The sequence below is a fragment of the Falco naumanni genome, chromosome 1 (genome assembly GCF_017639655.2).
Source record: "Falco naumanni isolate bFalNau1 chromosome 1, bFalNau1.pat, whole genome shotgun sequence".
NCBI classification, from domain to species: domain Eukaryota; kingdom Metazoa; phylum Chordata; class Aves; order Falconiformes; family Falconidae; genus Falco; species Falco naumanni.
Genome location: NC_054054.1, coordinates 86,146,534 through 86,174,260, shown reverse-complemented (window position 1 = coordinate 86,174,260; position 27,727 = coordinate 86,146,534). Strand labels below are relative to the sequence as shown.

The following is a 27,727-nucleotide window of genomic DNA, read 5'->3' as shown; positions in this document are numbered from 1 at the left end:
GTCTTGTGTATTTGGTTAGTAAAAAAGTTAACTTCCCTTAATACTGGCAAGAGTAACAGGCCAGCTCTAGCAAACAGCAGCCATACTGGGCATGAACATGGGCTCTTCACTAACCGCTTACCCAGTCAATGCTTTCTCAAGTGATAACTTTCTCTTATAGAATAGAGGGTTATGATCCTTCTCCTCTCAGCTGGCACTCCAGCTCTCCTGTCACCTTCACCACAAAGACTTCTGCCTTGTCTGTGGCACACAGGAATGAATCCCACCAGTGGCAGACCTGCTCTGCTAAGTTCCTGCCCTTAATTTTCAAGCCACATCAACACATGCACATTTCCACTATGTATCATCAGTGCTGATAGCACTATAGAAGTTCATAGCAAAAGTAGGGGGAAACGGAGAAAAGAAATAATCATGCACAGGAGAAACTGTATCCCTAACACAGCCCAAACAGTGTTTTACAGGGGTGCTGCCCAGTCCCTGACCTTGTCTTTTTTTGGTGACACTGCCCAACAACAGACGGTCGTAAAATGCACTCATGTGTCCAGAACACAAGCAGACTATAAAATCGAAGAGGGAGACAGCGCTACATGTCCCTCACCAGCTTGGGCACCACAAACCTAAGCAGCCAGAAAATGAGTTGAGGAAACTTAAGAGAGACCATAGCAATGAGACCTGGAGTTATCTATAAACATTCTGACTGCTCCAATGCTTCAAGACGGATGGAGACTGTCATCTTTCTAATCCTTTAAGATTTCAGAAGGTGTATAATGGATGGGAGATTTCTTCAAAGGAGACGGCTTACAAACTCAACTACACGGGCTGATAATAAAAAATCCTCCGGAGAAAGCCAGGAGCGGCATTGCAGCCTGTCAGGTAGTTATTAAATATAGCGTCTGCCAGGCAGCTGAACATCCGTCCTGAAGACAGGTGGCCCTAAGATAACTTATGTCTCCCACAGTAACTAGGCAATGCAGCAGAACCAATGATTCACATCAACTGCACGCTTGTTCGATAAGGGGAAAAGAATGCCTCGGATATTGCAGAGTAAAAGATTTATTCATCTATATATTACTGCTGCAATGTTTGTTCACTTTGATAGCACTCTTTACCTAGATTTACCGTGTGATGGCTCCTGTGATTAATATACTCACAGACAAGTTGCTCTAAGGTTGTTTATCTGTAGTGAAAGTTTTCTATTAATTTGCCTTCTTTAACATTTCTATTTCATACTGTTCCCCCTCTTGCTTTTATGAATGGAAAAGCAAGCCATGCTTGCATCTTTAAGGGAAAAAGCTCAGGATACCAACTGGACTGGCGCTTTTCTGCCTGTTAGGGTACACCCTGTCCAACACAGCCTTCAGCAGCAAAACCATATGTGAAACAAGATTCTTGTAATGACAACACAGGACAGACTGAGGATGGTGATAAGGAAAACAGACAGAGGTTTGTAAATAAGCTGTGCCTATGCATCCAAGCAGGTGCAATAAATATCTTGGCCCTGTACTATAAAGGACCTTTACAGAGACCAAAATGCAGGTAGCATCCTACAATGTACAGCTAGTATCAGCACTGATTATATGTGGCAGAAACATGCATTTAATGTTTAAGAATTTCCATCCACAGATAAGGGCAGAAAGACAGACAGAACCACTGGTGGAGTTCCTGAAGGCTGAAATCTGCATTTGAAATCCAATTCTCATGGAGGATTCAGCTTGAGCCTCATCTGTTGCTTTTCTGTCACGAAAATTCTGGGGACAGAATTCAAAACATTTCTAACCCCATTCATTTCAGCAGGGTTGAACCAAGGCTGAATATGACCACGTCTGCACTGACTTAAGAATGCGAGTGCAATATTGCATCATAAAACGAGAATAACATTAGGAAAGAGAATTACATTATTTGCCAATTAATTACATAAAGAGCTAAGCTACATCTCATCAATTGATATTGCTCCCTCAGAAGCTGCCTTCTTTAGCTTCTTTACCTTAGCATCTCTAACACAGAAAGAAAATCTGAAAAAGTCTAGGGGAAAATTAAGTCTGGGAACAGATCAAAAACATCTGGTAGACAGACATCCACATGAATCTACAGTTACCTCCAATACCAGAATGTCAGAGTTGCAGTCTCCTGTGGTCAGAGCCATTGAGAACAGCACAGTGAAGCTTACTGCACTTTGGTAATTGCATTAATTGTAATTACTTCTCCAACAGATTGGAAAGCAGTTCATCAATGTAAACTGTATTGAATTCTTTGTTTTTTAAAAAATTCAGTATGCCATTTTAAGCCTCAGACATTGCTGGACTGTGTAACACATAGGGGGGTTTATATTTAAAAACAAACACTTCACAAATACACTTTGTGTGATATTTTCAGTGCTGTTACTGAAGTTTTCCTTTTACAAAAATCCCTTGTTTCCAGAAAACAAATGTAAACTCAGTGAGTGGAGGAGCTGAGAAGAACAACATGGCTAATACAAAAGCAAGAAAGAGACCAGGGCCACTTCCAGTCCCGTGCAATGGAAACATTTTCAAGTGTTTTGTCAAAATTGCTTTTAAAAATCCATAGTCTATTAAATAATCAGGCACATAAGAACCAGCTGCATACACATGGATGTATGAGCCAGCAGCTGCGCTCAGAGATGTGCAGAGGATCCTGCGCTGCAGGTGGCCGCGGGACCCAGACCAGCAGCTCCAATTGCCCTGGTCACAACAGTGGCCAGTGCCTCCACACCCCTCTGAACCAATCTTGCTTGCTTCAGTTTTGGAGGCATACGTAGCTGTTGAGACACACGTTACATATACTGTTTGATTTTTTTTCAACAAAAGATGATCTTCCCTTACCTGTGGTAGAAAACAGAGGCCTGGCAAGATCCTGTGGATAATGGAAGCCTGGAAACACTCCAGGGGCAGGAGGTCTGCTGAACAGGTCAAGTTTACCACCTATCTCTAGCTTGTGGGGATCCAGCTGCATTTGCTGTCAAATGATATAAAAACAATCTTATTATACACTTCCTTTTTTATGGGAGAAAAAGACAGGGAGTTCAGGCTCACTCCTGCTTAGCCCTGCCAGGGAGAGTTAGTGAGAGTGACAGCAGCGTCTCTGGTCACGTACTACAGTCATGCTCTGACAGCATCTGTAAGGCCATTTCGCTTCACAGACTCTCGGCTGCCTGCCTTATCCACATGAATAAGGTCTGAAGTGAGCTCTCAGCCCCTCAGCACACACAGTGGAGCATGCAACATGATACACTGAGCGTGCTGCACCCCAGGATCAGTTGGTGCTCTCAGCCTGACAAAAAAATACTCTGCAGGCGGAAAGCTGCCGACAGAAGTCTTGAGAGCTGGGTGATGGACTTGTCTGTTTTGCTTCTCCAGTTTGGAGAGAGAGAGATGTTCTTAGCGACTATGCCCTTCCTGCAGCTCATATAGCTCAGCATGCAGACAACAGGCGAAGGATAAAAACTATGAGGCTTCTCCAGAGGCTATTTTTATCCTTCCCCTATAGAAGTCAGCAGGGTCAGAACTGCACCAAAGTCACCTAAATCTCTCAATAGCTTAAAGAAGATGTATTTGCTTAAAAAAAATAATGGACATACACCACTTGTAGAGGCACTACTTACAGCGCACCTACTTAAGCACTGAATAGTCTTCATTAATGGGACAAAAAGACTACAGCAGGAGCTATGAAAAAAGAAACGCTACAGAAGTCCCATTATCAGCTACTCTGGTGCCACAGGGAACATGGAGCCTGTAACAGCACCCCAGCGTACCTACGTCTTTTTACCACTTGAGTTTTAGTCCCCCTCCCTCTGCCCATCACCAATGCAGTGCAGAAAGGCCAACAGACTCTAACACAGCAACGATCAATCCACTTGCCTGCTCTCTGCTTTGTAATATGTTCTTCACTATATTGGTTATTTCATTACCTCCTCCACAGGAGGTACTAGTACAAAAGGGAATTGACATTAAACATGTATGCTTTGTAAAAAAGATGAATTTGGACCAAATTGCCCTCCCTCTCCCTTTCTTCATCTCTTTCTGGCTGCGCACTTAGTATCTCCTGCTCATTTTGCTACCTTTCAACCCCACTCCTTTGCCCTCAGATAAACTTTACAGTTGCTACAATAAATGTTGAAGGATTGAAAGTGCTACTTAATCAATGTAGGCAAGCTCGAGAATCACCAACAGTAACTGCTTCCTGCTCATTACTCACTAAAATATAATCCATAAGCCCAAAGAAATGGCTTTGTTCCAGAAACTCTCTGAATTACCTTTATCTTTTGCTGGTGATGGTAGATCTGCCAGGCGATCTGTACATGAACGGCACACCACTTCCCAGGTTTCTGCAGTAGAAAGCACAAGAATTTAGATTAATTTATACGTTAGCAATCTACATCAGATAGAACGTTTCATTTCCCTTACTGTCAAACAGGTAGCTAAGCAATGAGGAAGGCTGATTGCTAAAACAGCACAATAGGTGATCAACATTTTTTTCTGTACTGCAGCAGATGATGTTTAAATTAAGAAGGAAACAAACGGGAGGAATGTGCGATGTGGGATATCTTCCTCATCTCATGGAGATCTGAGATACCTGCCTTGTTCTTTCCTACGTGCACTCCCCTCTTCATAAACTGAAATAAATGGCAGCAAAGAACAGTAAGCCATGCTTAAGAGAAAGCAACTAATAGTTAACAGTTCCGTCTCCGAAAAGAACCCTGTTCATTCATCCCTGCTGCACTGCAAGCTAAGTCATGTGTGGTTATTATGGCTACTTGCATTTAGGAAGGAAAAGGGTATGGACAAACAGTCGCCAGAGATGAGCAGTGGCACAGCCGAACGAGTTACTGTTTTTCAGTTGAGCTGTGGTACTCACTGTAGGGTGTTTTTGTGGAACATAAGAAACACAAAACACATTGACCTAAGCCACTGGTGAATGTCTGCCTGTGCTCACAGTCACTTATTTCTGTGACCCTTACTTCATAATGTGAACTATTAATGCACATAAATGGATGCAAAATAAGGTTGGGATTCAACCTAAACATTGTTAATCAGAAGCAGCTAAGAGCTCACTATGACATTTTGCTTTAAATAAAGGATGAGCATGAAATTTTCTGCTGGACGAATTTCAAAAACCCATGCGCAGTATTTGAAGTGTATGTGTGTATATATATGCATATAAAATCCCCCACAAACCTTACTTACTCTTACTGGAGGCCTATAAGGGTCTGACACCTATGGAAAAAGCAGAAATAAAACAATCAGTCTTTCTAAAACTAGCCAATATACAGAAAGGTGGGGAACTTCCTTCCTCTGAACCAGTAAAAGTATTTAGAAAGCAATGGTGCAGAGAAGTCCCCTGTGACACAGGAAACCTAAAAGGCTTAAAGAAGGCTTAAACCTTCTCTTTCATTCCTTGCACCAAACTCAGCAGAATTTTATGATAAACAAAGCGGCTTCATGCTAGCAACTTAACAGTGCCAGTGCTTTTCTGAACCTTGTAATTGTTCTGAAATGGAGCGAATAAAACTATTCTCCAAGCAATGCTTAGGGGAAAGACTTTGAAGGGGTTTCCTGCCACATTTCCCTCTGACTTAGTTTAAAAAAGTCAATACATCCCTTTGTATTCACGCCTGGTGGAGGCTACTGTTGTCTCACCAGAAAAAGAACTTCTGTCCTGACCACACATTCCAAGTCTAGAAGGCCAATTTGCTCACCAGCTGCTTGCTTTTTTTTTTTTTTTTTAATGAGCAATCACTCTGTTTACTGCAAATCCAGATAAGCTGAAAGGAAGGTTATATATTGTTGCCTACCCCTGGAGTCTTCTGCAGCAGTGTATGGTGGACCGTGCCTGGTCTACCTGCTACATCAATAGGGTTTGAAGTCTGAAAGACAAGAATAGAGCGTGAATAATACTGTATCGTACCAGTGGTATGTTTAACATCTCTATCTGATGTTAACGGCATTAATTAGTCCATGTTTGTACTGTGCTTTGAACACGCATATTGCTACATTAGTGCTAAATGTTATCTCTTACTGACAGCCAACAGCATTTAACCACCATGTCATCTATTATTACTTAGCAGCGGTAACAGTATTACAGCAGCACCTCTAAGCCCCGTTGAAATCACAACCCCATTGTGCTACGCAGTATGCAAGGGGATGGAAAGAGACAGTCCCTGACCCCCAAGCTTATTCTTTAGACAAACCAGGCAGGCAGTAAGAGAGAGAATGAGAGAGACTCCCTCCATGTTTCAGGCAGCAACCAGCACAGCAGTCAGGAACAAAATGACTCAAGCATCCTAGTCCCATATTCCACCTCTTGGACCATGGCCCCTCTCTGACTGGGGCTATGTAACACAATGGCTAAAATGTAAACAGCCCATCTATTTGCTTCGGCAAGGCAAAGTAAGAAACCTTAGAAGGTGCTTGTGGGTCTTTTATAGCTTTGCATTGTTTATCCCATCATTTTCCAGCAAGAATTAAACACCTCATTGAATGAATCCCTGTTCCTCCTCCTCCTCCGGATCCCACCTGTTGCCCTGTTCTAGACGATCCCCAAGAACTCGTTCGTTTTCTCACTCTGGCATTCATCCATCTCCCACTCCCAGAGCAACTGCACCTGGTGCCTCCATGCAGCTGAGTGCAGAGGGGTTAAACCTCATTCCCCAAGAGATTACTTCGCTCACATTTTAGGTCAAATTACAGTCAATTTCAAACAAACTGTACAAGGCATGACTATAATCATGGGTGTGGGAGGAAAGATAGGTTTTAATTTGTCTAAGGCTACGTAACTTTCGGACTCATTAAGAAGAGAATTCTTGTGCGAGTGTGTAGGTAAGTCAACAAACTCCCCAGGCAGATCTGTGCTCTCAGGGCCTGTCTGACAGCTGAGGTATATACAAGGTGGCACGTAAGTTACAGCTATCATACAGGCAAGAGCTTCAAGATCACAACACGTTAATAGCATGGTGTCATCCTGTCCCTTTGTCCCCTGGAGAAAGACGTGAGTGCTTCCTCCAGCAAAGTAAACGGAGTACTTCTGACCTTTTCAAGTTCTTAGCTTGTGAGAAATGGCCTTTGGGAAAGTCTCTGAGAAGTTTACCATCAGCCTGGATTTATGTGCAGTGGATTTACATGCACAGCTGTAGGCAACTGACACGGGAAGGGGAAAAACAAAACCAAGACCTCTGCTTTGGAAAGCCAGAAGTGCTGGATTCAGTGTGCCAAAACCAAATCATCAGGTCTGCAGTGATTATGAAGGCTTTACTCAGCTTGGGAGGGAGAGAGCATGGAAAAATGATGTAGTAATGATGACTAGAGTGGCTTTGCCTAGCAGTGCAGCTCTGTCTCCTCTAGGAAACTGGAAAATAATGTGCCAAAGCGGCAGATCCATTTTTCAACCTAACTCTCTTTTTTTTCAGGTGTTAGACTGTAATTGTATGTAAATACAGCACTGTCTAGAGATCAAGTGATGCTGAGGATTAACCATGGCACCAAAGCATGACCCTGCACTGCTTAAACTCAAAGCTAGAAATTGTTCTATGTTTCTATCATTAAAATGAATTAAAAGCAAGTTATAATACAGCACTAAGAATTGTTTAAAAATGTAAAGGGTCTGTGCTCACTTATCCTTTCTCACTGTGTAACTGCTTCTCTTTGGTCTAATGGTATTTTACAGTGAGATGGTATCTACAAAGCTCTGTAATGAAGATGGAAACTGGGAGAGCATGCTATCGGTGTATCAGAAGCTCCTCGTTAACAGTAAGTAGCCTTATGGCAAACCTGAGCCCTATCTTCACATTAGCAAAATTCTGCCAATTCCACCTTATTTGTGCAGCTCCTTTTCTTGGAAAATCGAGTTCACAGCTGACAACTTGGGGTCTGTAGGGACTCCCTGGCAACCTTTGCACAAATAGCAACACTTAACACTGCTGGACAAACTCCATCAAGGGAGAGCTATGTTCCGTCCCTCTTGCTCCCTCTGCTTAGATACAACTGCTCCTCTTCTATGCCTGGAGCCACTACCTACAGAACTCCTGTTCAAAGGAGCCATTTTAGAGTCTTTGCTATTTATGATGTATCCGGACAATAAAATACTGTAACGGATTCAATGGGCGCTGAAGAAATACTCCAGCTTCCATTACAGAAATTTTTAGGTGGGAAGGTTGTAAGAGGCCTTATTTGCAGCAGCTGCTAATTACTGACTTCCACTGATGTCAGGGAGACTACTGAGGGAAGCGTACCCCACAGGCCTGCTATGGTTATGGAAACGACCTTCCAAATGCAAACAGAAATGGCCTGGCTACCCCGCAGGTCCTTCAAATCTTGTAACACAGTAGCACAGCTCTACAGAAACATAGTTCAAGGTAAGGAATCTCTAAAATCACAGTATGTAAGGAAGCTAGACACATCACCTTACAACTGAAGTGCTCCGTTTTCAAACAAATACTATATAGATACAATGCCTATTTCTTGCATGGAGAGATTTCACAGTTTCTGTTTATTTAAAAATAGTTAATAAAAAGACAAACATGTCTGGAAGGAAAAATAAAGCAGTGCACACCACAGAATTCATCAAAAATGGTAGTTAACATGGCAACATTTCCAAATGACCATCAGTGCTAGTTGTAGTTACAGTTGCAGTGCACCCTTCAAACACACTATCTCAAAGAAGCTTGCAGGCATTCATCAACTCTTATAAAACCCACTGCAAGATAACTTTAAAGATGAGGAAGCTAAGGAACAGAAGATTTAAGCGACTTGCCCAAGGTCAGACAGTGTCGGAGCTGGGAATAAAAATTCAGCTCCTTCAAATTGCTCTACCCATTTACAGCAGTCTCTCCCTATTGTTCCCACACTTGTACAGTCAATTTCTCTTTTTTTTTCTGGGAATAAACACAGTTCATCTTTTGCAATCTCAGACCATTAAATTTATAAAATGATTTGGGACTCATCAGTCTATTATTAGCTGTAAATATTTCAATCAAGTAATGCATGTGACAGTATGCTTCTACTCCAGTTTCAGTTGACCTCCCAAGCGAACCACTATATCCTTTTCCAAGGAACGATCTGTAGTGCCAAGAGAAAATTTCTGCTGAAGTGTTGGCTGCTTTGTGCAGAGGATGCTCACAGATCTGTGGGGTGATTGCTTCCAACCCTGTGCTGCACTTCTGCTAGTTAAATCATGTACTACAAAATCACCAGAGACATGACTCTGAATACAGTTTCTCTCCCAGCAAAAGAACAAAGCCTTCAGAAGAAGAAGTTTGTACCTTCGGTTGAAATGCTCCCTGAAGTGACCCAAAGGGACCTGAATGTGGAAGCATGGGTGGCATTCCAGGCATTGCTGGAGGATAGGTTGGAAAGAACTACAAAAGAAAAAGAGATGCTTATGTCACAGGACAACTTGAACAATAATGGAGGTAGGTGCCAAGCCTGGCACATACAAAAATAGTACTGTGTTGAACGAGTGCCACAATGAAAATACACACTCAATTTGCTTTCAAAATTTTTAAGAGCAAAGCCAAAACTTGGAAAATGCGCTCATCAGATTCATTTTCTAGATAGTGCTGAACAAGTGTGCCTTTACAATTTGTGGACTATTGCAAGAAGCACAGAGCATTCACCATTTTTAGAGGAATTGGAATAATTTGGTTTTATGTTCACTTTTCGTTAACTCTGCATTTTTCTGCAGTAGCAAATACATTGATCCTGTTTTGAAATGTGACCTGCTTTAATTTTCAAAGCAAAAAAGAACCACAAGATGCTGCATTGCACACTAACCACAGGCTGCATGCACACCACCTTGTAGTTGTGTAGGCTGGGTTAAGTTTTGCTTAGGCCTCTCCTGAGCACATACAGCAGTCTTACAAGTCCCAGAACATGTATTTTTTGTGCTTTGGAGCAGTGGGGAGCACCAGGAAGAAAACCACCAGTCTGACTTACTCCTGTGACCTGAGCAAAATCTTGTGAAAGAGCCATGCACTCCGGGCTGCTGCACTGTGAGAAGCACCAGCTGCAAAGATACTGCAATGACCACTGATCTAGCAATTTCTGCGCATTCCCTGCCATCCCAGGCACAGCAATAGAGCCACAGCAGCAAAAATGCAGTAGACAAAGATTAAAAACAAAAAAAGCCCACAGAAAATTTTGTACCTTAAAAAAAAAATTGAGATGGAAAAAGAGCTTTAGGAATGAATGATTCACAATACTATCAATCGAAAACAAGCAAAAGAAGTGCAAACAGAACCGTTAACAAAGACAACACCTAGAAAGGTAAGCACTCACGTTGGAATGTCGAAAGTAAGGGTTGTCTAATTTGGGAGCGTACTTGTCAAACTGGAAAGAAAAGAGAGAAAAAAAAACAACAGGTGAGTTTGGTTTCGGCAGTAGCGGACACATCAGGATTTCAACACAGACAAATAATCATAGCCCGTTTGTACAGCACTGAACGGAGCAGAACTGGCTGGATATTGCATACTCGCTCATGAGGAACTGACTGATTTCCCAAAGCCAACAGAGATGGAAAGGTGCCAGCCCCCGGGTCGCGTGGGGAGCTGCCGAGCCTCACTGCAGAGCCCCGTTTTGCAGGCACTACATCAAGAGGTTCCTCCACTCTGAAGAGAGCAGTCCCGATATCTGCAGCGCTGTGGAACGCAGGGAAGTTCAGCTTCAGGTCTAAATCTGGGATCTGCCCCTGGAGTGCTGAACGAGACCACAGACTAGAAGGTAGGGAATGTTTTCTATTTGACCCAATGTCTACTGCAGGGCAACCAATACCAATTCCCCATTTTCTGGGTTCCTCTAAGGGCCAAAATCATTTGGAAAAGGGCTAGATCACTTTAGGTGCACAATCTTGATATATTCCCCCTCCCCTGATAAAGAGAGAGTGCCCCAGAGAAAAGGTGATGGTTAACCTTTTCCATTCCAGCATGGGGTTTTAACACCTCCATGTGCGCAGCCTGTGCCCCGTATCTATTTTTACGACCATTTGCCCTGTACCACCTTGGAAGCAAAACCAAAAAGCGTATATACATTGCATTTTTGAACAGTATGTACATTCTGCTGGGGAGGAGGGAGGAGGGAAGAAGGCAGGGAAGGGAGCTGTAGGACCCCATGAAAAGCTGCTTATTTGGTAAGTCAGCTGCTGTTTCACACTCCTCTGTGCAGGAGAGTAGATTTGTAATTTCATTAATTACAGTTATTACTGGAGCCATGTCCCCTCCAGTGTAAATACCATAAATTTCCAAACACATGCAGCTGTAAATTTCAACACTCTTCTCTAGTGTTGGGATTAGCAGACCTGATCTAGTGGAATATAAGAAGATGTGAGTGAAATATAACAAAAGAGCCTTGCAAGCTGTTTTTGGTATGACGGCTGACATCAACGGGCATGGGTGGGAGGGGAGGGAGCTGTTCCTGGGATCGGGTATCAGGATTCTTAAATAACACAGGAGGTTTCTGAGAAAAATTTCAAGATTGTTTTACACAGACCAAGAAAAGAAGGGAAGGTGTTTACACACGAGTACATTGAGCAAACACCTGGGCCAGGACTTGGGGTGGATGGTATTACTTTTAATTGTCTTGCTGCTAAGCAGATTACACCCAAGAATGTCATCGGGCAGTCAGCAGTGGGAAAGAAAAGTGAGAACCATTATGCTTCTTGAGATCTTGGTATTACTTCCCAAATGCTGCTTTAGTGCTACCCCTAGTTTTTGCTAGACTTAGCAGAAGAGGGTTGTTTCTACATTTTGGACAGTGTGAAACTGAGAGGGGGGCAAAAATGCTAAATCTTGTCCTTTCAATCTCACAAAGAAATTGCCAGAAGCAGGGAGAGGGTGTGTTTTAAAGCACTGACAAAATGCGTTTGTAGCAGATCTCTAACAATTTTGTAACAGCTGCAGCAAAGTCCCATTGCGTTGCAAGCAACTTCAATGGCAAAATGCTAACGCTTGTTACATGGCCAGGAGGATCTCTCCCACAAGAAGAACCAGCCACACACAAATTAGTGCTTGTTGATGTGATCGAATAATAAAAGCCAAAATCTATATAGAATAGGGAATTAGGAGGAAGAGGGACAAAACTGGCATCAGATGAGATGCTGCACTACGGTGAGAGCTCCAGGTAAGCAAGCGCAGTCTGCCCCACAAGGAACAGTTGTGGGGACTGTGCCTGGTGCTGGAGGCCACTGATCTTGTGGCATGGCATCCTCGTTGGTGTGTTCTGGAGTATCATGGCACCTGGCCCTGGGAAAGGGCGAACAGAAGTACACAAGCAGGACACATGAACAGGGAAACTAAAGGGACTCTGGACTTGTCTCATGGGTGCAGGTATCTGCTCACAGGTAGCAGCGTGGGGGACCTAGAGGCTGGGTGTGGAGGCTCTGGATGGAAAGGGGGTCCCTCTGGGAGTGCTGGGCCTGTCTCTCCAGGCCTCCAGGTCAGAAGAGCAGGGACAGCACGCCTGGCTGAAATGAAGAGGACTGGGTTTTGTTTGACAAGAGCAGGTTAGGCTTTTTGACCAGAGATGCTCTACTTATCCTCACATTTTGGGCTGGGGTACGCACCATGGGAGGTGCAGAGGGCGGCATGAGCGGCGTCTGGGGCAAGCTGGATGGAAAAGGAGTGAATGTGTGCTGGTGGGTGTGTTGGTGCTGATGCGTGTGTTGGTGCTGGTGAAACTCCGCTCTCAGCAGCGGCACCGGGCCAAGTGAGGCAGCGGCCCGGTCCGAACTCTGAACCAAAAACCGGTTGTTCAGCTCTTGCCTGAGCAGTTCGTGATCTAGAGGAGAGAGAGAGAGAAAAAAAAAAGACACAGAGGCCCGTGGGCCTGTGAGTACCACAAAGACGGAGGAGAAAGAGTCAATATTCACCTGGCATTCCCTGTTTCTGCAGGTCATGCTGTGGTGGTTTTCTACGTGAGGACTCATTGGTGGAGGTAAGAGAGATGCCTGTGACAAAGTACCAATCAGAATCCCCGAATGAGGCTGGCAATACATGATTGGTTGGTTGAATGATATCAACAGGCTGGTATCTAAAGACAAGAGAGAACACCATGAGTCATCACAGCAGAAAACATCATCGGGGGCATCAGCAAGCATCGCCCCCGGCCCCCCCGCCCGCCAGCCCCCCGCACAGCGCAGCTCCGACGGTTACTCCTCCTCCCTGGCACCTGAGGCCACGGCACTGAGCGTGATGCCTCCAGGAATGGTGGCCAGACCTTCCCGCACCAGCAAGATGCTGGGGAGCACCCTCGAGGACAGTGGCTCTCTTTAAAATGAGTAATACTGACCTGTTCCCTTTGGAGGCTGGAAATTCAGCAGCGTACCTGTACACTGAAAACGGATGGCGGCCTAATGTGTGTGTTAAACTCTTAAGATGATTGTACTCAAGAGGGAAAATTTTGACAAGATCTACAACACAATGAAATAATGGATTTGGGTGGCTGGAAACTACCTGCTCCATCAGCCATTTCTCAACAGATCCCTGTGCCATCCTTCCCCTTCTCAGACCCAGGGCATGCACAGGAACATCCACCCTAGAAGCTGTGGCTTTCTTTGCAGTAAGGTTTTTTTTGAGACCTTAAATACTAAGCAGTCCTTTCCTCAATCTCTAACAGGCTATACTTGTAATTTTTTGTCCCTGCCTCCAGGCTTTTCTCCTATGAGAAAATATGGAGAAGGAATCAGTGGGAAGAGGAGAAACACTGAACTGGCTCCAGATCTCATGAAGGTCATAACGACTGCAGAAACAAAATGTCCCACCATACGACCTTTTCTCAGCATCTTCCTCTGGAAGAACAACTTGCACTAAATTTGAACGCGGTTTTGGGTGATGGAAAATACCAGCACTTCAGAAATGACATGACTGAGGACAGCAGGGACAAACGTCCACTTTCCCAACGTAACTGCTGGTATCAATTAAATCCATCTGTGATTTTGCCTACAAACTTCAAAGAGGGATCAGCACCCACCATATTACACATTTTCTAAGCTGAGAGCAACTTGTGTCGCCAGCTGTGGATGACACACACTCAGTCCTGACTGACCCACTTGCTTCTGAATTTACATGAATCTACTTCTTTTAGTTTAACACCTCTTTTAACCTACAGCACTGAATATAAAGGGGCAAAAGAATACATGTGCTTTAAAGTTTTATTTCATGTTTTGCAGGCATTTCTTTTACTTCACTTTTCTAGAGTAATATTAGAAATGTCTAAATCAGTCACTTTCTGAAGTGTCATGGTTAAGATCTTTAAAAACGGGCACTCTGATGGGGAACTTCAAGGTCTCTGCTACCACTTAGGAGCCTACATCCTATTGAAAGGCACTTTTGAAAGCAAATTTTGGGTGCCTAATCCACTTGCTTTTCAGTAATAAATTTACTGCTAACAGCAGGTACTGTGTACTGCTAAAATTTCTATAATAATTAATACAAAAGCAGAAAGTATATATACTTGTGATACTGAAGCCTACGGCACTGAAGCAAAGGAGTCTGCAATGGGTTCTCCTTGAAGCAAGCAAACAAGAACAAAAAAAAAAAACCTAGGCTGAAAGCACTTTAGGTCCAAAACTTAACCTCTTTAGTGAGTATGAGTGTGATTTCATATGTGTGTGTTTACGCATTTAAATTTGGCATGACTTAAAGAAACTGAATCCTTCTGTTAGCATCAAGATAATCCACTTTTCTGGAGGGAGAGATAAAAGCGAGTTGGCAGTTTTAAGTGCTCTGATATCCAATTTCTTTAAGAGACTTGAAGTCAGACTGATAGATTTGCAGCTGGCTCCAGCCCATAGCCCTGTACCACAACTTTGGCCTTTGTCAGGAAAAGAAAAGTCCGGGAGATGTTTGGAGAAGCAGTGGAGTGCTTGGAGGAGCCGCTGCTTCCTAGTAAGGGTGGGACTACCGAGGAATAACCCAGCTCCGTGAGGGGCTCTGGGCAACATTACCATCAGAACTAAGTTCTTGTGCCTGCCGGTGACGCCTTGTCTGACAGGTCTGGCCAGTAACAACACAACTAGGAGCAGCGTGACTGAGCAGCCCTTTGAACGCCCGAACACTACTGCTCTGTGCGCACACACGAGGTGGGCAGGGCAGAAAAAGGTCTGTCCTGCCAGTGTTGCTGGGTACCCTCATGTTCAGAAGAGAAGACACAAAGACTGCTGCTTCCTCTCTGTATCCTGCATCAGGGCCAGCCCTGGTGCCCTTGAGTCGAGGGCAGCAGCCCACACAAGGGTTGCTCGTACATTACTTGTACAAGCTTTAGGTTTCAAAGAGAAGAAATGCCAACAGAAGCGCATTCTTGTTATTCAGGGACCTGAATTTGTACATCAGTGGATGCAGGAGCTCTGAGCTCTGCTTTTCTTCTTGGCAAGAGCAACAAGTGTGCCAGGCCGAATTTAAAGGAAGAACACTTTTCCTCCAAAGAGGGGGGAGAGAAAGATGACAAAAAGGAGATTTCAAAGGGCCAGACCCTCTCTGATGGCTTTTCTAAGCTGGTGCTTTTACAGAGAGCGCACATACACTTGAACGGCACAGCAAGAACTATGCTGCTAGCCGCAGTTGGATCCTAGCTCTTCAGGGCTGCTCAGCAATATTGTTTGCTTTTAAGAAACTTTTATGTGAATGACAACAGAAGCTCCTGGCTCTGCAGTGCTCTGTATTGATTTTATGATGTGCCAGTTTGCAGGCATTTCATATAATGCAGACAAGAGGCATTTCACTGTCTGCAGGGTTAGTCGCCCAGACCTTTCCCTCCACTAACTTAGGCTTCTTCTGCTTAAATTGCAGGAGAAATCCTTTTAGTGGGAGCAAGACTGTTACCATTTCCTGGCAAGCTGCTGAATGTGAATAGGTCACTTGATCTTGTACCTCCCGAAGTTAATGGTGAAAACATACTTGCTTTCAGTGACTGCAATATCATGCTTTTAGTGAGCGCACTGCTATTTCCTTTCACAGTACTTTCAAAGTCCCCATCACAGTAGTCCTTTGCCTTAACAGAGGAAGCAATGAATAGGTCTCCCACAGTGCTGCCAACATCTTCCCCGCCATGTGGTTGAAATTCTAGATGGTGCCAGGGCCTGTGAAAGCCAGCAGCTTTGGCCTGTGTGGTTCTGCTTCTGGCTAGGAACCCAGGGCACTTTTGTCTATCATCGTTCTGAGAGCTCACTTTGGACCAGTTCACATTTTTCTTTCATTTAAAGCAGCAGTTACAAATAACGGGACATTATTTAGCTCCTGGAAGAAGAGGGGATGCAAGACCATCAGATTTTTCCACAGCAAATCTGCCCTTTTCTTATTCCTTTAACTGGCTTCAGAGGAAACAGAGGGCACATTTTTTGCAAAATACTTGCCCTGTTTAATCCCTGCTGAGTTAGTTGTGGAGTCAAATGCCAGATCAAAAGGAGGCCCCAGCAAGTAAAAGTCGCAGGGAAGTCTCCAGCTGCCAGGGTCTCTTCCAGGGACAGCTGTAGGCTAATGGATAAGCTATAAACAGGGCATTTAGGGCAGAAGTGACAATGGAATGGGGGCCAGCGTGAACAAAGGAAACTTTTTAAAAGGACGCAAAGATAGTGAGAGCTCAACAGCAGAGCCTGCCAGCTAAGCTGTCTTTGCCTCAGACAGAAAGGCCAAGGAGCCAGGGGCACACGGAGAGTTTCTGCTGCCGCAGGCAGAGGATCCTGCTCTGCAAGCAGGATGTGCTGCTTGCTGAAGGCTCAGAGCAGGGGATAGGTGTTCAGCTAGAACGACGTGCTGGGATGATTAGAAACATTTTTTTCAAGTCAGTTCTACCCCCAGCAGCTGTCATGAGCGTGGGGACAAAGAAGGGGAGAATGGCAAACTGTACATCAGTCCTTTGTTAATCTAAAGAAAGTCTGATGACTGTGGAATGCCACACTGGACAAATCATGCCCTGAAAAGGAAATTTTTTTTTGAAAACTTTGTTTTGAAGTCTTCTTATAGGAAGCTACAGTGTTCTCTCTAGAATCTCTCATCTGGTAAACCGCATCCAGGTCTCTTACCTGCTTCATGAGCACTCTCACAGTTCCAGCACACACTGCCTGTGGGTGGGTCTGTGTCCCTTTATCTGCCCACCAGCCAGCCCATCTCTCAACACCCTCCAGTGCATGCATGGCAGATCAGCCCTGGAAGAAGAAGGGAACCTACCTGCAGGGTGACCTGGTATCACGAGGCTGTTGGTAGGTAACGCTGGTGGAGGTGGCAGCGTGGGTGGGGTGGCGAACATGGCCGGATGGTGCTGGTGTTGGGTCTGCGATCTGAGAGAGAAGTGCGAGGTAGCAAGATTAGAGATGGAGAGGGGCAGAGCTGGGCCGGAGGAATGGTGTGGAGGAATCTGGGGAGAGAGGGGAAGGTGTTTTGGGAGGCTGATGCTTGTTGCACTGCTAGCACTGCTGCTCCGGCTGCAGAGAGAAAAACATGGGGGGGAAGAGGGGGGAGAGAGACAGAGAGAGAAAGAGTGTGTTACAACACGGGACTGACACAGTGCAAGAAATACACTACCAGAAACAACACACCTATGTAACACTGACCTCCCCAAGCTTATGTTTTTGTTTCTCTTAATGGCAGTGGAGACAGTAACAGATCTTAATGAACTTCTCCAACAGGGCAGGAAGGGGCTTGCGCTCTCTGGGGTGACGTTTCCTCTGGTGCTTCAGCGAGTTACAATCCTCAAGGGCTATCCATGAGATACTGAGGAAGGCTACAGAGACAGCTTGATTTTGCACCTTTATTTAGCCTCTGATGACCTTGCAGTGGCCATGCGTGTCCTTGTGATCCTATGACACAATTACTCTAATTTCTTTTTCTGTTACTCTGGGTTCACAGTCGCACGCTGTGAGTGACTTTGGGACCAAGTTTTATCTGCTGTGCATGCTGTGGTTACACTCATACAACCATGCAAACACACGCCACGTTAACAAATTTTTCTCATAATAATCCTGCATTTTACATCTTCTTCTATTATTATTACTCCACTGCAGGCAGTCTAAGTTTTGTGGAGTGAAAGGCACTATTACTGCAGTTAGTGTAATTCCCACAATATCAATTATTCGTGCAAACTAAACCCCAGATATCTTGATTCGTTTGAAATATTAATAATAATTGATACTACGGTGTCATTTACAGGGTAAAACCACAACAGAGCTTAAGTATGCAGGATACTATGAAACACACATTAATAGCAGCTCTCTGTATTCATATTTCGACCCTTGTGCAGCCAAATACTGTGTTCTAAATCCGTTTTCTCATCTTGTTTAAACTAGCCTAGTTCTGGTTTGGGAGGCAAGGCATGTTTCTATACAAAGAAAAAAATGTATCTTCAGCAAAAAGACTATACAGGTTCCAGTTGACTGGCTAAACTCTTCTCTAGAAACATTTTATCCACACTGTTTTCACCCATCCCACTTCCTGGATGGAGGCAATTTAAACACCGAAGATAAGCCTCCTGCTAGATCTGAACATGTCAGAGTGAAGCAGATTTCTCAGCCTACACGGGAGCCCTATTCTAAGCGACAAACATTTTCTGATACAGATATCCCTCTTTTGATGCTGGTAAACAAAAACCTGTGATAACTGCGAACAAACCTACTTCAACAGAGTCTTTCTGAATATGAAACAAGGGAGTTGCTCAAACTCAAACCACCTTAAATTTCTAAGGCAAGAACTAGCCGGTTCAGACAAGACAGTGCAAACTCCACTAGAAACTGGAACTAAAGGAACTTTACCCCACAGTTACACATGCCTTTGTCCCAGAAAGGGAGCATTTATCACCGTGTTTCAACTGCAGTTATCCACCACTGCTGGAAAATCCAGCCTGTGGAGTCAGCACAGGAAGTCCAAGACCAGAAATGCGGAGCATCTCACACAGACAGTAAGAGTGCCCTTGTCTCACTTCCCAGCAATTTCCATCCCATTTGAAACAAGCTTTAGCCCAGCAGTAGCATCAAGATGTCACAAGTATCCCTTTCCCCTACCTGATATTATTGAGTCCGTTGTGGGCCACCTGGTGATGCACTTGGTAATTGAGAGGTGGAGGGATGTGACTCGGAGGCTGGGTCCGAAGCTCAGGTATTAACTGAGGCTGCGACTGTGGCCGAGGTTGAGGTTGTGACTGTGGCCGAGGCTGCGGCTGAGGCGTGAGCCTTGGTGGTGCTGGTGCTGAAATCACTGGCTCCTTCTTCAACAGTGGGCTTGCTCTGGCACTTGACGTGGGCGCTGAGGAAGTAGAAGTCACAACGGCAGCTACTGGCTGGGGGCTGGGGATAGGCAGGGCGAAGGGCACGTCGGTGCTCAGTTCCCGGCTCCGCTCTAGCCCAGACACCTTTGGGACATTGGCTGCTTTTGCTTCTGGCTTGTCATTCAAGGTGGGACCTTATGGAGCAACGAGAAAAACAACAAAGTGCATGCTGAAAGGGCTGCATTTGTTTCCCTTCTTGGTAGAACATATGCCTGAGAAAACACAAGTCATGTTTCAGCTCGTGGGAGCACCGTGGGAGCACTGCTGCTACACGATGGATGTGTGTTCGTGTGTTTGTCCTTCCGCTGTCCTTCACCGGCCAGTCTACAGAACTTGTTAGCACGTGTGTAAGAGACTTAGCTGTCATTAAATGAACACGTACTACAAAGAACATACGGCCTTATGACTTCTACAGAGTCCCAAGGTTACGTACAGTAGGAGTATGAATGTGTCTCAAGTTACTGCTACAGTATTTCCTGCCCAACGTAAGTTTTAAGGCTGATAACGAACTCATGAACACAAGCCTCATCATCAAGACATATCATTTTCTCCACGCTCTTTCAAGGCAATCTACATTGTGTTTAGGCTCAACTCCAGGTACAGCACACCCTGACCCAAGCACTAATCATTAATGATAACCCCACCTGGCTTCTAGGGAGGAGGCTACCTGGGATCTTCCTGTAGCAAAGGATGGGGCAGTTCTGCAGCAAAAGCCTTGACGCTGCTGTCCCATGGCCACACACTTGTGTGGAAGAACAGAACAGAGAAGGCCGGAAAGATCCAGTCAGAAGTGCAGTGAGCACCCAAGTGTAGTCCTGCTCACCCCAAGTATTGCACACACCTGTATGCACAGCAAGTGAAAACGATCAGGAACACTGTGACCTTGCAAAACGCACCTATGGTGAAAATTCCATTTAGAATTACTCCTTCTATGATATTAAGCTAAACAAAGCAGCCCAAAGGGTTAAAAGACTGGAAAGGGAAAAGAGAGGAAAGAGCAGGTGTTTCAGATCAAGAGTATCCAAAAGGTCAAAGACAACTGAGGGGACCCATGTACCCACAATTACACGAAAAGCTGTTCATGGGTTACAAGAACCAACATTGTTTCCTGTATTTCACATGCACACACAGCACTTCCAACTGATTTTTAGAACACATGCTTTTACTGTCCACCAAAACGTGTTGGGGGTTGTTTGTGTTTAGCCAGCTTGCAGACGTGCAAGAGATGCTACCTACACTCATTAACACGCTCCCAACACCCTCACGCACAAATTCCACCTTTGAAATTTTCCCATCTCATCAAAGGACTGAGCCAGTTCCTGATGTAGGAGGTGTGGAAATAACACACAACGCACAGCGTGAGCTAATTCTGGCCACCAGACGCTCTAACCAGGCGTTTGTGAACACAGCCTATTGCGAGGCCAGAGTCCTTGCTGCTGCTGCTTCAATGGCTTGAGCAGCACCATGCCGGCGCTGGATGAGAGGCCAGTGATGAATCAGAGCCTGCAGCGCACCAGCTCACTCTCTGTACAGAAAATGCCCGCGTGGTGCTGGCATCTCCTTCCAGGAGATACAAGGCAGTTTCCCACACTGCTTCTGGCTCTGCTTGCACTCTTACCATTGTACCATTTCCTTCATCAATCAATCAATCCATCACGACATACGTATAAATTCAGAATATGAAAAGAAGTTGAAGACGTGTGGCCTCAAACCCACAGATGACAGGAACAGAAGCCTTTCTAAACACCAGTTCTTTGGCTGGCAGCAAGTATGATCAACCCTATACTTTCCAGCATCTTACACATCTTTACATGTTTGAAACAACGTCCAGAGGTCCTAAATCACTCCCTACAACAAATATAATTCTTATTAATTCTTATTCCAGTGAATTTCTTTTTTGAATATGAGTTAATGCATCACAGGTACCCTGGTTTTGAGATGTAACTAGACTTGGTTTCAATGTTTAGAGTGACAAAGAATTTATTTCTAAAATCAAATCCTCATCACTCTTGTGCACCATTATTTTTTATAATACCACCTATGTTTGTAAATAACCCTCAGATTTTGTTACTCACAATGGAAAAATTGTCACTGACTAGTCAAGCCAGGGGTCCCCATACCGTGTATATTGGAGGAAGTGCATTCACAGCGGCAGATCCCACTTTTTTTCAGGAGGTACCCATTAAAAGCAATTGGGTTTCATTCCTGAGCATAGGTTCCCTGAGAGCCTATTAGCTCTTTCCATCCAACAGGCCTCCTCCTACAGAGTTAAACATCATATTGTGTAATCATAGGCAATGTAGACTAATGGTGTGTATTCAAAACACACTGGCACCACAAAAGTTAGTTGAGTAAAAAGTCAATTAGATCCAAAACAAATCAATAAAGTCCTGCATTAAAAGCAGCTGTTTGACCAGGTTTATGTACAACTATCGATTCCCTGTAGTTTCAGCATTAGTTCTCATTTGTAATTTTCTCAAAGCAAAAAGCTCATGCTCCCTTATTGACCAAAATGACCAGGCAGCCTGGTCATATTAGTTAGCACTAGGGGCGCATGACTGATTTCTGTTGCTAACTTGCATCTCCCAGGTTGCAGTACTGAAATATTTTTGTGTTTTGCTCCTGACAACAATAAAAATATCCATATGCCTCCCCGCCCTGCCCTGGAAAAGCTACAGGCATGACTGTGAGTATCTTCTTGCCTTTTGTAGCCATGCTGTGCAAAAGCAGAAGCCCTGAGAAGGGCAAGATACGGTGTGAATTCATGGGCAAGTGTGGAGAAGCATGTGAGACAGCAAAACGCTCCAGCCTTCTCAGCCACCACACGGGAAGGACGGTGGGTGAATCCTGGTGTTCTGGCGACTTTTCTGTTTCCCTTTCTAATGGCTGTGGTACAGTATGAGAGAGAAGCTGCTTCACGTGGCTGACTTGAGGGTGGGCCGCAATGGGTGAAGGGAAGGGAACCCGTGTGAACAAAGGCAAGAAAAACCATGGAGAGAAATGACAGGAAGAAGCGACTGCAGGCACTGAGGCCTGCCTGATGTTTGAAAGTCAACTTTTCTGAAAAAGAAACTTTTCTCACACCTAGGTGTTTCACTTAAGTCTCTGGTAAAATGGATTTGGACAAAATGGAGAACAGATGCCCCGAAGGAAATATACCCATACATCTCACTACTCCAGAAAACACAAAAGGCGCTCCTAAGCGAAGACTTAAAACCCTTCACTTCATCTGACTCCACGGAGGGCCACCCCGTGACTTACTTGCGCTCTGACACTGAAGAAAAGACATGGGTCTGGGTTTGTTTCTTACCAACACTTACCTCTACCTGTTCAGTGCCTGTTTCCAATACCCAGTCACTAGTTAACCATATTCCAGAGATCTCCAGAAACCTGTGAATTTTGAGGCCATCTTCTCTGTGCAACCAAAGAAACACTGACTTTGAAGGATATAATTACCTGGTTTCTTAGGTACTTAGCAAGGTCCTTAGGATACCTATCACAAAAGCCTCCAGTTCAAGACTTTCTTCTCCATTCACATGGAAGTCTCTGAGCTACCTTCCCTGAAATCCCTCAGAAAGTTCATTTTAATGATTTTGACAAGAGATGTTGCCCATTCTCATCAGGATCTCACACTCTAGTTTCTCTGTATGATGCTGGAATACCCCACTGAAGGGAACTACACTCCTGCGCACCCAAGTTCCTTCCAACTGACCAGGCTGACTGCTGGTCACATATGGAAATATCCCAAGGAAAGAAAACAAATATTCCCTTTTTGCAAGTTGGATCATGTTTGACTGAGATCCTTTCAGAAATTTCTGTACTTCAGCTCCTATTCTAGCCCTTCTGAGCAGATGGACCCATGGAGCTGAGCACAACTGCCCTGACAAAAGAACAGACCTACCAGACCATACCACAATGTTCTAGAGGCAAAAATGTGTTTATTTTTACCAAGTCCTAGAGTAATTTTCATGCTTAATGATAACAGGCTGAGTCAATTTGCCTAAGACTTGACAGTCAGCTCCAATAATTCAACCTTAATTAAACCTGAACGCATGTCAGTTCAGCTCGTCCCTTCACAGGAAATCTGACATTTGCAATGATTCATGTTTCAGCCATGCTATGGGAAGGCTGGATCACATCTGCCATTCTCCACCATGCAGAGCACTACCCCTTTTCAGCATGCCAACTTTGTTTATGTTCTAACCAAACACTTTGGACTTCTTCCATTGAGAGGTTTTCTTAAATGAACAGACAGTGAAACATGTCTTGATCTCACAGGGATGAATGATGATTGAGTGCGAGAGACGGGGAAGAAAGGGCTGAAACTGCTCTAACAAGAGAAATAACAACAACCTGGGGTTAGTAATTCTTGCATCCTTGATCAGCTAGTTTTCCATTTGGAGCGCTCCAAAATATTAATGTCCCTGTGTCTTGGGCTACATCCCATTCCAATTTAACCTGGTAAAGATGCAAACTTTTAAAAACTTTTAAAAGCACAGAGCTTTAGCTACTGCTGCTGTAAACCTGTAGAAACAAGAGTCGAAGCTTAAGGGAAACCCCAAGAACAACTACAGGTGAATTTGCTGCAAGAAGCGTGTTTCAGAAGGAGCTACCTGAACCTAAAAGACCATCAGCATGGATCCAATATGCAACCCCAGAGAATTCAAAATCTGTTATTAGGATAAACATGCACTGCCCATTCCCATGGCTGCACAGGCTGACATGCTCACCAGTGTTTAACTACACAGCATTGCAGGCTAAATACAATACCGAAAGTCCCAGACACAAATTAAACCTTTCTGTAACAGGAATTTGCTTTCAAGCTGATTAAGAGTAGCTCAAGTGCAAGGGATTAAACATGTAAAGGCTGCTTTGAGAGCTCCAATAAGCAGTTACCGTGTTATACAAACAGTACTTAGGGCAACAGCAGTTCTAGCCCTGCCTCCTGCTCTTTGCAAGCTGCTGGTTCCTGCTGAAAGGGGACTGTCAACACACGTACAATGTGATTGGAAATAATCTAATCTTGCTTGCACGCCTTTCCTTTGTCTCTTGAAAAAAAGAAAAGTGGAGTCATTCAGACGTCTTTCTGCAGTCTCCCTCATTGTATTCAAACAGCAAGGGTGATGGGGTGATGTGAGAAAGAAATTCCTCTCCTACATCCATCAATGACATCTTTAGCAATGGCAATTTCCCAAGAAACACAACCACCACCATCTGCAGCCTATCTATCCAGCCTATACACATCCTTGAAAACAGACACAGGCCAGGCTGGCTAGGATGAACTCTGCTCCCTATTATAATTCCAGCAAGAAACATTGCAAAAGCATCACCACAGGAATTACAGGGACGTATGTGGCAAGAAGCTGAGTATTTCAGAGTTGGTTGATGAGTCCCAGAGCCGAGTTTTGAACCATCAACACAGGGAATGAGTACTGAAGAGCAAAATTTTACAGCACTAGGTCAAAACAAATAAATAACTAAAGGAACATAGTCAGTGAACGTCAGTAATTTTTTTTTTTTAAATTGAGCTTTTAGAATGCTGCATAATGTATTGTGGATATGCAACAATATAAGCACAAGAGAGAATAAAGCATTTTGCATCGGCAGTGATAGCACTGACACTGGTAGAGTGCTTACAAGTGAAAATCAGTATTTAAGTGCTAATTCTTTATCCCTAGCTGTTTTTTTGCTCTTATATAGATGGCTTTTTCATTGCGTTCTAGGAGGGTAGCACTGTTTAAGACATTAGATGATTACCTTGGTCTGCAAAGGTAAGGCAAGCAAAGCTACAGCACAGAAGCCACCCAACATATGGGGCACCAAGTTCCTCCACCTATTTTAATGAAAATCAGCTTAAGGTAAGAAATAAAGACTTGGGAGTCACACATTGTCTGAAAGGCTCCATGGTGTGTAATGTGAACCATTGTTAACGTTGCCTTAAAGCAAAGGCCAAATTTCCAACCTGACAGCAGTGTACTGCACACGTTAGGTTGTGTCAAAAACATGTTCTCCTGCGGGATGGGCTGCTCGGAACATCACAGGCTCTGGTGGATTTCCCGCAAACGGCTGCAGCGCTCCCAGGGAGGACAGCCCACCGATGGCAGCCCCGATGCGGGCACCCGGCCGAGGGCGTGCTGTGTGCAGGGCGAGGGTCTTTGTTCGCTCCCCCGAGCGGGGCCGCTGCGGGAAGCTCCTTCCGCAACTTGCTCCGAATCCGGCCCCTATCACTCAGTTCATTTGTACAGAGCTGTCTGTCAAGTCAAATCGTCTTGCCACAATCTGAAACACCCTCCGAACAGCTGCCACTATCAATTACTCTCCCAGACAGCCCTGACTATCAGGAAGAGAACTGGAGCGAGCACTTGCCAGTTTTAATAAACTCTGTTGCCCAAGTCATTTAACCTGCTAGATTGCTGTATGCTGGGGCTGTAACGAGCCTTCAGCCTTTCAACCTAGAAGAAAGCAACAGTGGCAAAAAGCTGTCAGCTTGGTCTTCAGAATTAACTTCCAAGGGTGTCTTCCCCCCCCCCCCCGTTCTGAAACACCCAAGTTTAAAAGATAAAAAATATCTTCAAGTCATTTCCATAACGTCATGACAAGGGAAGCATCTCACGTTTTTAACACAAAGGCAGGGACTCCTGACAGCGAAGGGCTGTCATGCCCCACGATTCTCATGTGAGGAGCACACCTGAGCGGAGAGCTCCTCTCTCCCCCCACACCTGCATGGCCACGTCGCAGCACTCCCCGGTGCCTGCTCTGTCCACGCGTTGGCCACCCTCCCCCCAGTGACACTGATGCAGCCGAGGATGGGGACGCCCCGACCACCCAACGATCTGCACCACCACTCCAGCCCTGTTCCTTACACTCCCAGTATGGTTATGGTTTCTCACCCAACAGAAAGGGCAAGCATGGCAAAATTGCATTTACTCCAGTATTTCCAGAACCAGTAAGAGAGATTTCCTAAAGAAACATTTCTTTCAAATTAGAACACTTCCATCCAGATGAGTGTTTTCAGTCTGTGGCTCACATATATATCTCGAGATATCTGTGAATGTTAATTGAAAAGGTCTATTGTCATTGGGATTAATTTGCCATATGGGCATCTGTACTTCCACTAGAAAGCTTACTGGACTCTGCAAATCAAAAAGAAAATTCAGAACCACTACGCTAAATGTTTTCCTTTGCCAACTGTGTAGATTAAAGCCTTTGTTGTGAAAGCTTGCAGCACAGGAAGATCCAACCCCCTCTCCCAGAACCCGAGAGCAACAGCATTAAGACCTATGGACTGGATGCTGATTTGCTGCTTTATGGTTCTTTAATGGGATGTTTTATTCCTAGAGATTTGGGAGCTTTCCATGCTCTATCCAGGCATGTTAGCTGTAAGCGTGCATGATGACACTCCAAAGCTGCAGGAGCTGAATGAAAACGGGTGCCAAACACAAGGATTGGGGCCAGAGCATAAAGAAGAAGGATCACCATTCAAACTCCCCTGAAGTAAGTCACACTGCATTTTCCTAGCAACACTGCTTCTGGCAACATTTCAATGCAAAGCTGAAACTGGATTTGCAGCTAAAGCACTTACTGTGGATGCTGGCGTTGTAATGAGATTGAAAGTTTCATACAGGCTTTTAATCTAGGGCTGTAATGGTGGATCAAACGCTGCAGGGTTAAATCTCTTCAGCCTTGCTCCCGAGCAGATGCTGGGTGCCTAAAAACCAGTGACGCAGTAGCCACCCTGGCCATAAAATGTTACTAAAGCCTCTTGTAGTTACTTACTAAAGGTGTGTTTGTCTCGTCTTGTTCTGTTGGTGGTTTTGTTTGGTTTTTTTTTTTTTTTTTTAATGTGCAATGGCATATTGTACACCTAATCTGAGTGACAGACAAGCAACAAGGTAAATAAGCTATTAGAAAGACACCCCCCAACCAGAAAGTAAGTAAGCAGAAATACTCAGCTCCAGATGTAAGCTTTTAAACAGACAAAACTGCTATATACCAAGGAATCTTATGATTTTAATTAGTCAAACAAGGGCAAATAATAAACCATCAACTACTACATTACAGGAGAAAATGTACTACTTTTGCTGTTTGAAATCCATATCGATTCCCATCTCGCCTGTGAGGGAGTTATTAATCACTCCAATTAAATCATGAACACAGGTCTTTACACTGAAATTGAACCCCCACCAATAGATCGATAACTCAAACCTCCAAGAGCAATTACTGCTCGGCATAATAGAGCAGCTTGTTACAGAGAGCTCCATACAAACCACAGTTCTCTCTGTCATATCTTTCACAGGCAGTGCAAACAAACTGCGGAAAAAAATTATAACTATTATTTTCAAAATAAACAGACATCTGCTTAGAGTTACCTAATCTCTCTCACATCACAGAGGCAGATCTGCCAAGGTCACATTGGAGACATGATTACATTTTTTCACAATTTGTTATTCTAGCAAAGCCCTGATAAGATTGAA

At 44.4% G+C, this 27,727-nt stretch overlaps 1 protein-coding gene across 18 annotated transcripts in view; it reads right to left on the bottom strand.

Moving 5' to 3' along the window:
* FBRSL1 (fibrosin like 1) overlaps positions 1 to 27,727 on the bottom strand; it is a 547,437-nt gene that overhangs the window by 8,741 nt on the left and 510,969 nt on the right. For 6 of the 18 annotated variants that reach the window (XM_040602430.1, XM_040602491.1, XM_040602463.1 and 3 more), the window contains 9 exons: positions 18,991 to 19,387; positions 17,165 to 17,418; positions 12,544 to 12,779; positions 10,287 to 10,337; positions 9,272 to 9,367; positions 5,810 to 5,881; positions 5,193 to 5,231; positions 4,271 to 4,342; positions 2,841 to 2,973 (listed from right to left, as the gene is read on the bottom strand). In XM_040602430.1, the coding sequence (XP_040458364.1) occupies positions 2,841 to 2,973; positions 4,271 to 4,342; positions 5,193 to 5,231; positions 5,810 to 5,881; positions 9,272 to 9,367; positions 10,287 to 10,337; positions 12,544 to 12,779; positions 17,165 to 17,418; positions 18,991 to 19,387 (1,350 nt within the window). Of the gene's footprint in view, positions 1 to 2,840; positions 2,974 to 4,270; positions 4,343 to 5,192; positions 5,232 to 5,809; positions 5,882 to 9,271; positions 9,368 to 10,286; positions 10,338 to 12,543; positions 12,780 to 12,870; positions 13,032 to 17,164; positions 17,419 to 18,990; positions 19,388 to 27,727 lie in introns of all 18 variants that reach the window. The other 12 variants (XM_040602481.1, XM_040602565.1, XM_040602449.1 and 9 more) reach the window with 10 other exon arrangements.